Consider the following 14,317-nt stretch of genomic DNA (forward strand, 5'->3'; position numbering starts at 1 on the left):
AAAGGGGGTGTTCTAGGTGCTTTACTTAAACACTTAATCCTTACAGCAGCCTGTGAGATCATAGCATCCTCTCATTTTACAGAAGGTGAAGTTGAGGCACAGAGAGGTTAAGTACTTTGCTTAAGGTAACACAGGGCTTGAGTCACAACGCTCCATAAGCCATTCCATGCACTTAGCAACAAATTCCATCACAGTCCCTCCTCAGCTGTAGGCTTAGAGGAGCTCCTGCAGGCAAAGAACCTCTTAAAAACCACCAAGTGCTTTGGGAAAGAGAAACTGTATAGTCCACACCCAAGAACACAAAATGAGGTTCTTAAGCAGAGAAAGACTCCCTGTGAGGCGGGGGCATTTAAATGGGAAGGCCCCATGATTCTAGAACTTACTTTGCGCTTAGATTGTGCTAAGTTGCTTGACTCTTTGTGACGCTATGAACTGTAACCTTTCAGGCTCTTCTGTTCATGGAATCCTCCAGGCAAGAATACTGGAGTGGGTTGCCATGCCCTCCTCCAGGGGATCGTCCCAACCAGGAATGGAACCCGTGTCTCTAGCGTCTCCTGCGTTGGCAAGCGGGTTCTTTACCACTAGCGCCCACTCTTACTTGTTACGAATCCCCGCCTCTTCTTCCTGTGTGATCTTGGGCAAGTTGGCTCACCTCTCTCAGCCTTCATTTTCTCATTAGTAAAATGGAGGCAAGGACACCCCTTTGTTGGGTCTGTGGTTAAGGACGAAAGTCCATTACATAGGTAATGAGCCGGGCTGGGCGAGTGGGACACGCTGAGTTGGTAGTATTGGGTGCTTTGCCCGCGTCGTCACCAAATCGAGAGGCAGAGCCCTAATGGACCCATCGCTCCCGTCTGGCGCCTGGCGACTGGGTCGGGGGAACCGTTGCTGGGCGACGAGGGTGCCACACCCCGTTGCCCCCACCCCGCACTCCCGCGCAGCGGCCGGACGGAGTCACCTGCACGCTGGGCCCTTCCTTCCTCCCAGCGCGCCCCCGGGGCCAGAGCCCGGCCCGCCTTCCGCTCTCTCCGCCCCCTCCGCTCCCTCCGCCCCCATCAGCCCCGCCGGGGACCGCCCCCGCTCGCCCGTCCCGTCGCAAGAGGCCCCGCCTCCGGGCCTCTCCCGCCCTCCCATTGGCCCGCCCGCGGCCCCCGCCGCTGTTTGTCCCGGCTATCCCGCCGCCCATTGGCCATTCCGGATCCTCCCAGGAAGTTTGAAAAAAAAAAAAAAGTTTTATGGGCGGATGGAAGGGGCCGGGGCAGCGCCGGGGAAGGGAAGGGCCGGGAGGAGCGGCGGCTGGCGGCCGAGAGGGGCGGCGGCGGCGGCGGCGGGATTCCCGCTCCGCTGAGCCCGGCCCGAGAGCCTTTTCCACCTTCCTGCCTCCTGCTCTCGCCGCCCCTGGGTGCCGACATGACGGTGAGTGCTCCCCCTGCCGCCGGGGGTGCAGCCCTTCTGCACCCCCAGGCCGGGAGGAGAGCGACAGCCAGAGCCGGAGCCGCGCCGCTCCCCTCTGGGCAACCCCCTCCTCACTTCCCGGAGGCGCGAAGAGGTCTCGGCCGGAAGAAGGGCGATCCCGGCTGCACGGGCCGGCTGTCCTGCCTCACCTTCTCCCGGCCTCACCTTTCCGAGCCAGGAGCCTCGGCAACCCCCACCCAGAGAAGATGGGAACTCTCGCTCTCAGGCACCACCCCCTAACTTTTGCGGGTCCAATCATGGACAGATTCGGGGTGGCCCTTTCCCCTTCTCTTCTCCAGCTCCCCTTAGTGAAAACCTGATCTGATTCCCCCAAGTTGCGCCAGGTCCTTAAGGGTCTCTCAGGGTTCTGGGTGGCGGGAGGAGCGGAGATGGGCCTGGCCTGGGTCTGGGTCTCGCTGGTGCGGGTCTGGGAAGCCTGTCCGCCCTTGTGGGCGCTGGGCGCAGGTTGGCTGGGTGAAAAGGGGCCTCTGGAGCCCATCCTGGGACTTCTGAAGTAGCAGGATACCGTGCTTCCTGGACTTGCCACTTCGCAGTGGCTCTGGGACCTTGGGTGGGGCAGACCAGCGATTGGGAGTGAGGAACACGGTGGCAGGGATTCTCTTGGGGATGAGCCATACCCAAGCTCTATCAGTACTTGTAACCTTAATTATCATATTGCGTCTCTTAGCTGAGTTCACCAATAGCCCCGTTCCGCAGTGTAATAAACTGAGGCTTGGGGAGGGGCGTCCGTGAGTTGCCAGAGGTTACCCTGAGTGTAAGGGAAGGAGTAGCCCTTTTCCAGGTCACTCTGGCCCCTTGACTGTGATGTTCTGGAAGGGAGGGGCAGGACTGCTTTTGGTTTCTGGCAGGCGCCTTAGGGAGTCTCTGACAGCCTGGTGAGGAGAGTTGGGGGGAGTTGAGCAGCGTGGGTGTGCGCAGGGCCCCTGCCTCCTAAGTGCGATGACCTGCTCACTGCCTGGACTTCCTCAGCCTCTGCACATCCTGCCACCTCTCTACTGGCCCTTCCTGTTGTCAGCAGCCTCCCCTCCCCTGTCAGGGAGTAGAGAGGGATGTGGGGGGAGGAGCTGAGTCAGTGTCTTCCACCCCACCCCCCCCATCCCCGCCTTAGGCTAGTGGAGAATGGTTGCATTGCCTACGGGGTGCCTGCCAGGCCCTGAAACTGGGTGCTGCCACATTACCAGCTTCGATCCCTGCAGGTTGATGGTAACTCCCGGTCTAACCGATGAGGACTCCGATGAGTTCACACTGTAGGTAGTGAACTTACATGCCCTGGGTGACACGGCTGGCCCTGGCTGAGCCAGAATGTGTAACTTGGTCTGTCCCAGTTTTGTCTCAGGATCAGATAAATGTACATAGTTGCCTTTCCTGGGGAAGCACATGCTGAACTTGGGTAAGGCTGCCAGAAGCAACATGTGGGGGCCCGTCCCTGCTGGTGGGAAGAGGCTCCCTGAGGGAAATGACCTCCTGGGACTATAGGACTTTGTCAGATGGAGAGGGGTGGGAGGGAAGGTGGGGGTACAGTGTGGACCAAGGCTGGTGGCCGTATTTGGGGAATGAAATGGTGAAAACATAGAAAAAAGGACTTGGGAAGGAGGGCCTTAGAGGCCAGGAAGAGCAGCTTGGGCTTGTTCAGGGGCACTGGGGAGCCATGAAAGGTTATGGAGCAGAGAGGAGGTTCATAATGACCTTTGACAGTGTTTACTGGATTCATCCTGGCTGCTCTCAGACCTGAGCCCATTCCAGGCTGGTGTCCTGCCCATTGCTTCTTCACATCCTCTTCTCTCTCCTGGCCCCATCTCCCTGACTTCGACCTCAGAAATCTGAACGAGCAAGTGGCAAAGGTACTATGAACGCGTAAATGCTTAGAGGCTTCAGGAAGCTGGGCCTGGAGTCAGGCTCTGCTCCACCTCCTTTTGCCTTAGCCGAGTGCAGCCTTGCCCCTGGAGCTTCATCCCCAGCCACTGCCTGGCATCAAATTATATACCTGCTCACTTGTTTATTGTCTCCAGAGTTCCACCAGGGCAGAGGCTGCATCTCTTGTTCACCGATGATTTCCTGGTGTAGAACAGGGCCTGGTTCAAAAAAATAAGAGAGAGATGAAAGAAGGGAAGAAAGAAATTTGTATGAATGTCCCCTGAGGCCTGAGATCTTGGAGAGGGGTGAACAGCGTGTGTCCCTGATGGAGTTGCTTCTGGTCTAGTCTGTGAGGGATAAGTGAGTGGCTTCAGGATAATCACAGATGCCACAGAAGCCCTGGGAAGTCTGGTGTGTGTACTGGGAAAGGCACCTCAGAGGTGGCAATGAATCCAGGTCTCGAGGCATGAGAAGGGGTTTGCCGGGTGAAGGAGCTGGAGGAGGCCTTGTATTTCAAGCAGAGGACATAGGTGTGTGTGGAGGGCCCCAGTCCTGGTGTGCTGGGGATCAGAGGGGAAGTGTGATGACGTAAAACATGGGGCCCCCTAAACAGGGGTGAGGCCAGGCTGAGGCTTTCGTTCTGTCCTGAGGCAGCCGGACCTTGTTCTGAAGCCGTCCCTGAGGGTTTGAGGCGGGCCTGTGACACTAGGCCTTTTGGAGTGGGTCCCCTGCCAGAGCGTGCGTACAGGGGTCTGTGTCCGTGGTCCAGGCTGGCTTGAGGCAGAGTTGACCTGTGGTCAAAGGAGGGAGGGCTGCTGTAAGGTCCTATTAGTGTTCCGGAAGGAAAAAAAGGGGAAAGGGAGCTTCCTGCAGGTGGAGGGAAGGTATCTGGGGCTGAGGAGCCATGTGTGAAGTTACAAGAGGCAGAGAGTTAGGTTTTCTGACCTTTTGACCTTGGGGGCTTCCCAGGTAACTGCAGGACCTCGCCCGCCAGCAGGTTTAAAAACTCACACTGGTGGCCTTCTCACCCCAAGGTCACCATGCCATCTCATGCCTAATGGTGTGTGTGTGGTATGTGGGTACCAGTGTCTCTGTGTGTAGCCCATTCAGTTCTCTCATGGAACTTGGGGGAGGGCAGGAACCCCCCCCCCCACAATCATTTGCCACATCAAACATCCAGGCTCAGGGAGGGGATGTGACTTAGGAAGGTCACTCTGCTTCCCAGGCAGCCCTCGGGGTCCCAACCTGTCATTCCTGCCCTTCCTCAGCCCCTGGAAGCCCATGCCTCTCCCAGCCCCAGCTTGGCTGTCTTGATTAGCTGGGTGGTCAGCTGGTCCTTCCCGGGGAACTCTCCCCAGGTCTGCACAGTGATGCCAGCTCTGTGGTCCATCCTAAAAAGCCTGGCTCCTCAGCTGCCAGGAGGTGGGGTGGGAACATCCCCCAAAGCACAGGAATTTAGATCAGGGAGGTAGAGGAGGGTGGATATTTAATCAGCAGGTTTCCCCTGGGGTCACAGCATGCCAGGCCCTGACGCCATGGAAGGCCCCTGTCTGCACATGGACCCAGATGACTTGGTGGCCCTGAACATGGCTATTGGTCTTCAGTCTGAGCTTGGAACCACCCTGGGTAGCTTCTGGCCCACATGGGGAACAGGGCGGGGAAGAAAAGAAAGCAGACAGGGCGTACACGCCTGGGATTTCCCAGGTCTGAGCAGAGCCCGTGTCCCTTCTGTCAGACAGGTCTGCGGGGAGGGGCATGATGCAGGGGTTGGGCCGCCAGCCTGCTGAAATCCAGGGGCCCTGGTCCCAAGGCCATGGCTGGGGATGGCTCAGGAGGTCCAGGCTGCTGGCTCAAGCCCCTCTCAGGCCTCTTCCTCCGGTGGAGGAAGAGGAGAATGGGGCTTCCTCGGAGGAAGGCGGGTCAGGGCAGGTGGCCAGGTCAGGTGGCTCCAGTTTCCAGGTTTCCAACCGTTGTCACCGTCCACCCCACTGAGCCATGCCACCCGCTCCCTCCACGCAACCAGACACCTTGGCCTGGTGGAGCTGTGATGCAGGTGCTGATAGGTGGGCTCAGAGCCATGGCAACAGGTGGCAGCCTCCTCCCTGCCGGCCAGCTTGGCCCACCAGCGAGCAGGAGCTGAGACGGCAGGGGGACCGGGACTTAGACGAGAGAGAGAGGTCTCCCCAGCAGGCCAGGAGGGCCTGAGGATTGGCCTGGCCAGAGAAAATGCCCAGATGAGCAGTTTTGTCCTCTAGGGGCTAGGTGGGGGGGACCTAGCTCCAGGTCCCTATGGAACATGCTACAGCTGGGAGCCCCCAGACCCCAGGGCCGTGTCCCCCTGGGCAGCACTCAGCAGGTAGGACTTGCCAGAACTGAGGTACCTTCTCTCTAGCCCTTCCAAGAGCTGGGGGGCGCCGGGGGGTCTCAGACCACACCCTGGGCCTGGCTCCATCTTTCAGGGTCTCCAGGAGACGAGGAAGGGCAGGACTGGTTGGACCATGGGAGGGTTAGTGGGTTGGGGGTGGGTAAGACCATTAGGGCATTATCTGCCTGGGCCTCAGTGAGAGGAACTGGACAGTTCACTCAGCCCTGCTGTCTGGCCTGTCCTCTGAGCTCTGTAAGGGTTCCTTGTTTCAGGCAGAGTTTCCTCCCCCCTCTCTCTCCCTCTCCTCCACACTCAGGTGAGGAAGCAGGCTGGCGGGAGGGGAGCTCGGAGGTCTGTGGTGGACGGCCAGTCACCCAGCCCACCTCTCAGAGGTTGCCAGATGTTCAGGAAAGGGACCAAGGCTGCTTCAGTGGCTGGGAGCCTGCCTGGATTTAGGGGGTTATCTGGGTCCTCAACCCTCCTCCCTGGCTTCCCAGGACTCTTATAGGACTTAGAGCAGGTAGGATGAGCCCCTTTGGTTCTCGCTGGGCCTGACTCACCTGCAACCCCCTCTCCCCATAGCCCGATCTGCTAAACTTCAAGAAGGGATGGATGTCTATCTTGGATGAGCCTGGAGAGGTAGGAGGGCTGTGGTGGGGTGGGGTGAGGTGCGGGGTAGGGGGTGGGAAGTGGGGTTGCTGCAGGGCCCTGTAGGGTCCTAGGGGCTGCCCAGGTGGCTGAGCAGCTTCCCTGGCCTGTCCAGCCATTTAGAGACCCTGGCTTCTGGGTGGAGGGGTTAGAGGGTGAGGGCCAGAGTGGGAACCCTGAGGGGGATGTTTCTTGTCCTGCTGGAAAGGAAAGGCCTTGGGCTGTGAGGTGGGAGGCCAGAGGCTGCTAGTCATCTCAGCTTTGTGAAGCAGCCTGCAGTGTGTAAAGGTCACCAGGATGGCGGGCTCTTGGCCCTTCATGCCCTGCACCCCGTTCTCTCTCCTCACTAAGAGCCCCTCGGCCCTCCCACCTCTTGATGACCATGGCTGGGTATCTGAGGGTCTGGAATGGCAGGGTTCACAGAGATCATCCAGCCTGAAATGTATACAGATTCCCAAAGGCTCAGCCATGCAGCAGCTCCCCCCAACCCTGGGTCGGGGGCTCAGAGGACATTCCTTGAAGTCTCACCAACCAGGGGCCCCATTGAGTGAGTCACAGCTTCTTCCAGCCTCAGTGGCCTCATCTGTGAAATGGGCATGCTGGGTAGTGAGAATTCTTTCCAGGCTGGATAACAGAGTCACAGAGGTCAAGCACATAAGATGTTCCACAGAGCCCCCAGTGCCCGCTTGGGCCTCAGCTAATCGCCCTTCCCTTTCTCTACTGTGTGCATCCTTAGAGCCAGAAGGGACAGTAGCTTTTCACCATTCTACCCTTCTGGCTGCCAGGCTGGAGGTGGAGCTGGCCTCCTGCCCACCCAGCCTGGGAGGGGACGTCTCCCTGCCCGGGTCCTGCATGCGCCCGCAGCTTGGGTCTGCATGCAGCCCGCATGCCATGGAGGGCTTGGAGCCAAAGGGAATCTCATTGTATTCCCTACCCACATGTTTTATTCCCTCTAGCCCACAACCTTCTGAACCCGCTGCCTGCTTGCCAGCCCCCTGGTGGCTGGGCTCCAGGCTCACACAACAAGGCCGGGCATCCCGCCAGTGACCCTTCCTAGCCTCCCACCTATTAACATTCAACCATGCCTTCTCTAGAATGTTAATAATGTAATAATGTAATGAGCAAGATTCCAGTCATGTCTGACTCTTTGCGAGCCTATGGAGTAGTCCATGGAATTCTCGAGGGCAGAATAGTGGAGTGGGTGGCTGTTCCCTTCTCCAGAGGATCTTCCTAACCCAGGCATCAAATACAGGTCTCCCACAGTGCAGGTGGCTTCTTTACCAGCTGAGCCACCAGGGAATGTTCATACAGCTTAGGAAATTATGTCCTCAAATACTTTATTTCTAGGCTGTATTACATTCTACCATGCCTTCTCTGGGCTTCCCAGGTGGCACTAGTGGTAATGAACCTGCCTGCCAATGCACAAGATGTAAAGAGAAATGGGTTCGATCCCTGGGTTGGGACACACTCCTGGAGGAGGACATGGCAACCCACTCAGTATTTTTGCCTGGACACTCCCATGGACAGAAGAGCCTGGGGGCTACAGTCCACAGGGTGACAAAGAGTCAGACATGACTGGAGCAATTTAGCACATGTGTCTTCTCTTCTCACTTGAATACATATGAGATTGGAAACTGATGAATCTCTAGCAAAACAAATATTCCTTTTCCTGATAGCAGGTCTTGTGGTCTCTAAGCCAGACCTGGTCACCTTTCTGGAGCAAATGAAGACTCCCTGGGATGAAAGGAGACTGGAGACGCCAGCCATATACACAGGTAGGTGTGAATGGATGGAGCCGATGAGTCAACGACGGGTCCAAGGATTAGTGAGGAATTCATCCTTTGCCATGTGGTTTGGGAAGATCTGCTTCAGTGGAAATGATTTTAGAGAAGCCTGGGTTTCTTTCTGTTGCTGTCATAGGCGGATATCACCTGCCCCATTCTGTCTCTTTAAATCATTCCTGAAGTCATCTCCAGTGATTACTTTTCTCAATCACAGTGAGAACAGACATCCTTCTCTTAGCCAGTGACAACCTGCATGAATCGATTACTATTCCATTTCTTGGGTGGGGGTTGGGGTCCTAGGAAAACTGCACATTTCTGAAAAACTGTACGACGCTCCTATTAAGGTTTGTACCTCTAGATGGCAGTGTGTGAGTGGAATTGTAGACATGCTGCCAAACTTTTAAGAATATTGGGGACAGAGGTTTTGTGTGTGTGTGTGTGTTTTTCCTGACTTTAATTTCTAAAACACTGGAAGCTTCAAATAGGATCTTGTAAATTTTGAATTCAAGTAATTTCTTCACTGCATAAACCAAAACCTCCCTAAAGAGAAAGAATGCCAATCTCAGGGTTACTTCAAAGTTTCTGGTTTCTTCATATGAACTCATATGAAATGTTAAGTGTATTTGCCTCAATTCCTCAATGCTAAAAGACTTAAATATATTCAATTAACTGAAATAATTTTCAAATAAATTGGCATAAGAGCTTAAAACATTTTCCAACATATTTGTTAATGGTTTCAAACTATTGCAATGTTTAGATAATAGAATCTTTTTAAAACATTGTCATTGGAATATAACTGGTTTACAATGTTGTACAGCAAAGAGCATCCATTTTACGTATAGATATCTACTCTTTTTAAGATTTCCTTCCCAATTCGATCTCCACAGAGCATTGATAGTGTTCACACCATATTTTCAAAGTCTCATTTCTTAATTCCTCAAGAACTGCTTCTTTATTTAATTAATCTTGTTATCAGCTTCCCCAGACTTTGTCCTACATGTCCTCGCTTTCTGATTAGACCTATGTCAGTATCATTTATGATTTTTATATTGAAACATCATATAGAACACGCTAAAATAAAAAGTGGGTGAAAGAATTAGAGGGCACCTAGTGGTATCTGCATTTAAGATGACTTAAGTCGAAGAGTAATCATTAGCCTGCTGGTCCCTTCATTTAGTGGTTCTTGTAGCTTTTTGTCTTGCTCTTTCCTCTACACCATACTTCTTTGTCCTCTCATTTTGTCACATTTTCTGGGTTTGTGGTCTGTTCTGCAGGCTTCAGGATCCTAGCTCCTCTAGCTCTGTTGTCTTCCCCCTAGGGGGTGAGGTTGGTCCACAGGCTTGTACCCTTATCCCCTTGATCTGGGCTTTGATTGCTGTTATTGTGACGTGAGCCTCCCCTGGATATTGAGGGGAGCTTCCCCTTGGCTCTGTGGTTGTCACTGCCCTGTCAGGGGTGGGGTCTGCTCCCTGGTTGGTGGAGAAGAGCCCCCAGATCTGTTTCTTCGCTGTGATTCTGATCTGTGGTCAAGGGAGGTAGGATTGGAGGACACCCACTGGGAGAGAAGCCACTAAGGATTGCTCCTCTGGGGATGTTCACCTTGGGTGTGCTCATGTGCTCTGTGAGTCTCATCTGATCCCATGTTGGCACTGCTCTTGGTTCCCCTTCAATCATGGGCATGCTGGCACATTGCTCTGGTGTCTCTCAGATGTTGTTTTCACTGGAACACCAGCACAGATCCAGTGAACTAAGGTCCCAGAATTGTGTTCAGGAGCTGGACCTGCTGTGGCGCTATGGGGGCAACTCAGACTCTGGCCTGGCCCCACCCCCTAGTATACCTCCCCACAAAGTCCACAGCTGCTAAAGCTGCACCTCCCGTGACTGGGGGAGCCCTGGTTGTCCATTTGGATGTTCTGTAGGGGCTGAGTTGACAAAGCCAGTTGCAGGTATAAAAGCATGGTTTGTGTAACCGTGAGGAGAGACTTCAGGTTTTCTTCCTTAACCCTGGGGCTCAGCTGAGCTTTCAGCTCCTTCTCTGTGTGTGGGCCACCCACAGGTGTCTGCTCCAGAGGCTGCCCCAGAGCACAGGAGTCTGCTGATTGTGGAGGAGGTGCATGGGGGGAGGCTGTGGCTGGAGCTCAATAGAGCTCACCCGGTGGTGGCCCTTCTTAATGCTGGGGGAGGAGGAGCCAGCGCAGGGGGAGAGGGGCTGCAATGGTAGGTCTTCCCTTTGGGCATCACTCAACAACGGCGCTCTGCTCTCTGGTGATTCAGGCTTCCTCTACAAGCATTCTTATTTATATAGCTCCTCCCTTACCCCGTCCCCTCAGGATGTCTCCTCACAGCCCACAGCAGTCCTCTGCTTGGGTCTGCTTTCCAGACCCCACATTTCAGCACCCAGCCTTTGTCTGCAGCAGTGGACACTCTCAGGCTGGGTGGGCAGGGCTGGGATCAGTACCCTGCGTACAGGTCTCACTCTGTCCTGCTGCCAAGACTGTTGCCGTGTTCTCTTCCTGCAGAGAATGAGGCTCCCCTTCTGTCTCAGCTGAGCTCACACAGGCCCCAGTAGATAAGAATAGTAGTTAAGAAAACTTTCATTTGGTATCTTTCAGCTCTGTCTTCTCACAACACCCATGGTTTGATGTCAAAGAATCCAAGATTAGAAAATTTAATGCAAAAAGTAAACCTAGGAATATATGAAAGAGCTCACCTTGGAAACGAATGTTTAATAAAAGACCAGGAATATACAGGGGTATGTGAAAGACCTAGAAGATGTTTATATGGACAGAAAGAAACTGAGACAGTATCACACCATGCGGACATTACTGCCAAAAGAAATCAGCAATGTGAGTCAAACTGCAGAAAACACCCATTTCAGTTATCAACATGTGCAGAGAAGTGTATCTCTTCAAGCAAAGGCTTAAATCATTTTTTGAAACATACACGTTCTCTGAAGGGAAATGTGGAAAATCTGGAAAGTCATCCAGTCTCTACTCCAAGTACTCCTGCAAACCTCTCGGAACACAGGCTTCGATTACACATTCATTCAAGCACGTCTGAAAACCAGAAATTTAAAAATGATGGGGAAAACTCACAATATAATCAGTCTGAGGGATCTGTGAGCAAGGGGTCATTATTCTTCCACCAACAAACAGTTTCTCTCTGTTCCAAAATGTGTAATGTTGATAATAATGGAAGAGAGTTAATCCTACCATCATTTTTCAATACACATCATGATATGGTTAATATGGAACAACTTCTCACGTGTAATAACAGAAGTCAGGCCTTAAGTAAGAGCTCTACACCCAATAATTACAAGAATATTTATGATGGAGTGAGAAGCCATTCATGCAATGAAAGTGAGTGTAAAACTGAACAAGACTCTCACCCTATGAAATATCAGGGACCTCAATCTTCAGACAAAGATTCTGAAAATAGTACATGGAGGAATATCTTTTATCAAACATCAGGTTTTCCACTAAATGAGAGTACACATACTGGAGAGAAGACTTACAATTGTGAATATGGTGATGTTTCTATTCAGTCTTCAAATCTCACTCAACAGCAGAGTATTCAGAATCCGCAAGAAAGTTACAAGTGTAAGCAATATGAGAAAGCCTTTACTAACTCAACCAGTCTAAGTAGACACAGGAAAATTCATTCAGGATGGAAACCTTTCAAATGTACAGAGTGTGGCAACACCCTTAATCAGAATTCAGAGCTTAGTCAAGATCAGCAAGTCCACACTGGCAAGAAACTTTATGAATGTAAAGAATGTGGAAAAGCATTTATGTCTTCCTCAAACCTTAGTCGACACCAGCGAATTCACACTGGGGAGAAGCCTTATAAATGTACAAAGTGTGGCAAAGCCTTTAATCAGAAGTCACGTCTTACTGAACACCAGAGAATTCATACTGGGGAGAAGCCTTATAAATGTAAGGATTGTGGCAAAGAATTTAACAGGCGCTCAGGGCTTACTTGCCATCAGAGAATTCACACTGGAGAGAAGCTTTATAAATGTAAAGAATGCAGAAAAGCCTTCAGTCACCACTCAAGTCTTATTCAACCCCAGCGAATTAACACTAGGGAGAAGCATTATAAATGTACAAAGTGTGGCAAAGCTTTTAATCAGAAGTCACATCTTATTCAACACCAGAGAATTCATACTGGGGAGAAGCCTTATAAATGTAAGGATTGTGGCAAAGACTTTAGCAGGCACTCAGGTCTTACTTACCATCAGAGAATTCATACTGGAGAAAAACCTTATAAATGTAAGGATTGTGGCAAAGACTTTATCAGGCACTCAGGTCTTACTTACCATCGGAGAATTCATACTGGAGAAAAACCTTATAAATGTAAGGAATGTGGAAACGACTTCAGACACCAGTCAACTCTTACTCAACACCAGCGAATTCATACTGGGGAGAGGCCTTATAAATGTAAGGATTGTGGCAAAGACTTTAGCAGGCACTCAGGTCTTACTTACCATCAGAGAATTCATACTGGAGAAAAACCTTATAAATGTAAAGAATGTGGAAAAGCCTTCAGGGACCAGTCAACTCTTGCTCAACACCAGCGAATTCATACTGGAGAGAAACCTTACAAGTGCAAAGAATGTGGAAAAGCCTACATCAAGCACTCACGTCTTACTCAACATCAGAGAATTCATACTGGAGGAAAAACCTTACAAATGTAAGGAAAGTGGCAAAGGCTTTAATCAGAGCTCTCACCTTACTAGACATCAGATAGCACGTTCTAGAGAGAAACCCTAGTAATAAGTGATGGAAGAGGTTTGTCCTAAACATACACTTCAGAAAATACAAGACCATTTATTTAAGAAAGAGAAGGAATGACATAAAGAAAATGTAGAAAAGTATTTAATAAAAATGAAATGTAAATAAATATCAGAAATTGCGCACTAGAAAAAGTGAAAGTTGCTCAGTTGTGTCCAACTCTTTGCATCCCCATGGACTGTGTCCATGGAATTCTCCAGGCCAGAATAGTGGAGTGGGAGGCAGATTCTTTACCAACTGAGCTATCAGGGAAGCCCGCACAATAGAAAGCATTTCATGAATCCTGTTTTTTGAAGTTCCTCTTCAGGAGTATTGTAGATAGTAATCCATAGTTAAAATAGATAGAAAATTGATATGTCAGTATGGCTTAGAACATGAAGGTTGGTATTTAGAAATGTACAATTATTAGCAATATGTCTTTGTTTATATTGACATGATTTGTCATGTCAATATTTTGAAAACCAAAATAAATGTTATTCAACTCTCAAATTACTCCATGCTGCTATGCTTCATTTCTAGGGTGTATGCAAAGTTATGTTTTCGATGGTTGCTGTCTCAAAAATGAGACAAGGCCTTCTATCCTAGGAAGAAATCATTTATATTTATTCTCTATTAGAAGATTAAGGACACAGTAATGTAACATGTACATCTAAATGGAGGTGTTACTCATTCAGGTCAAACATCCCTATAGGTCACCATGACGTAAGTGTTCAGGGAGTAATTCCACATATTTAAGTAAGATGTACATTTTCAATAGTTATGTCACTTGTTTTTTAAGTAAAATACAATGACAGTTCACCGAAATCTTGATGTATCTTTATAATATCAACAGAAGTCATGAATATTAGTTGACATGTTTCAGATAAAGACATCTCTGATTTCCTAGAAATGTATGGAAACCCCTCCCAGAAAAGTCATGTAGTTAGTGTATGTCTTGTTTCGTAAATGATTAACCTCCATTTTGTAACCATAGGAATCACAGTTCTCAGATCCTTGTATCAGAGGAATGAATATTGTTGTTTATGCTTGTAATCTGTATTTTATTCAGTTATACAGTGAGCTGGAAAAGATTTTATTCTGACTGTGTGATATGACATGTTAATAAAACTGGATGATTTCTTGTGATGAAGTTGGTGTGTAATGAATTGTGAACCTACCGATTTAAGGTTGAAGGGAAAATACCTAACAATAAACTCTTTGTTAGCACAGAGGGATGATATCTGTAACAATTAGTTTCCATACTGCCTTTAAGCCTCAACTAATTGGATATTCCCCATCATTTCTCCATTGTACTTTTCCCCCTCTCTGGAACTGCTGGGACATTGTGATGGTTCTAAGAAGGATCATACAGACCTGAACTACTCCATGCTGTTGCTGCCTCAGCGTCTGTCTGGGGA

General features: G+C 50.6%; 2 protein-coding genes across 2 annotated transcripts in view; both read left to right on the forward strand.

Annotated features, from left to right (window-relative positions):
- TRIOBP (TRIO and F-actin binding protein) overlaps window positions 1–10,348 on the forward strand; it is a 41,998-nt gene extending 31,650 nt beyond the window's left edge. The window contains exons 10-11 of the mRNA XM_018049068.1: window positions 6,278–6,334; window positions 10,184–10,348. Of these exons, the coding sequence (XP_017904557.1) occupies window positions 6,278–6,334; window positions 10,184–10,348 (222 nt within the window). The remainder of the gene's footprint in view (window positions 1–6,277; window positions 6,335–10,183) is intronic.
- The window catches only part of LOC102186863 (zinc finger protein 345-like), a 43,441-nt gene continuing 40,064 nt past the window's right edge, over window positions 10,941–14,317 (forward strand). The window contains 3 exon segments of the mRNA XM_018049069.1: window positions 10,941–10,973; window positions 11,693–12,802; window positions 12,804–12,875. Coding sequence (XP_017904558.1) covers window positions 10,941–10,973; window positions 11,693–12,802; window positions 12,804–12,875 — 1,215 coding nt within the window.

The sequence above is a fragment of the Capra hircus genome, chromosome 5 (assembly GCF_001704415.2).
Source record: "Capra hircus breed San Clemente chromosome 5, ASM170441v1, whole genome shotgun sequence".
Lineage (NCBI taxonomy): Eukaryota > Metazoa > Chordata > Mammalia > Artiodactyla > Bovidae > Capra > Capra hircus.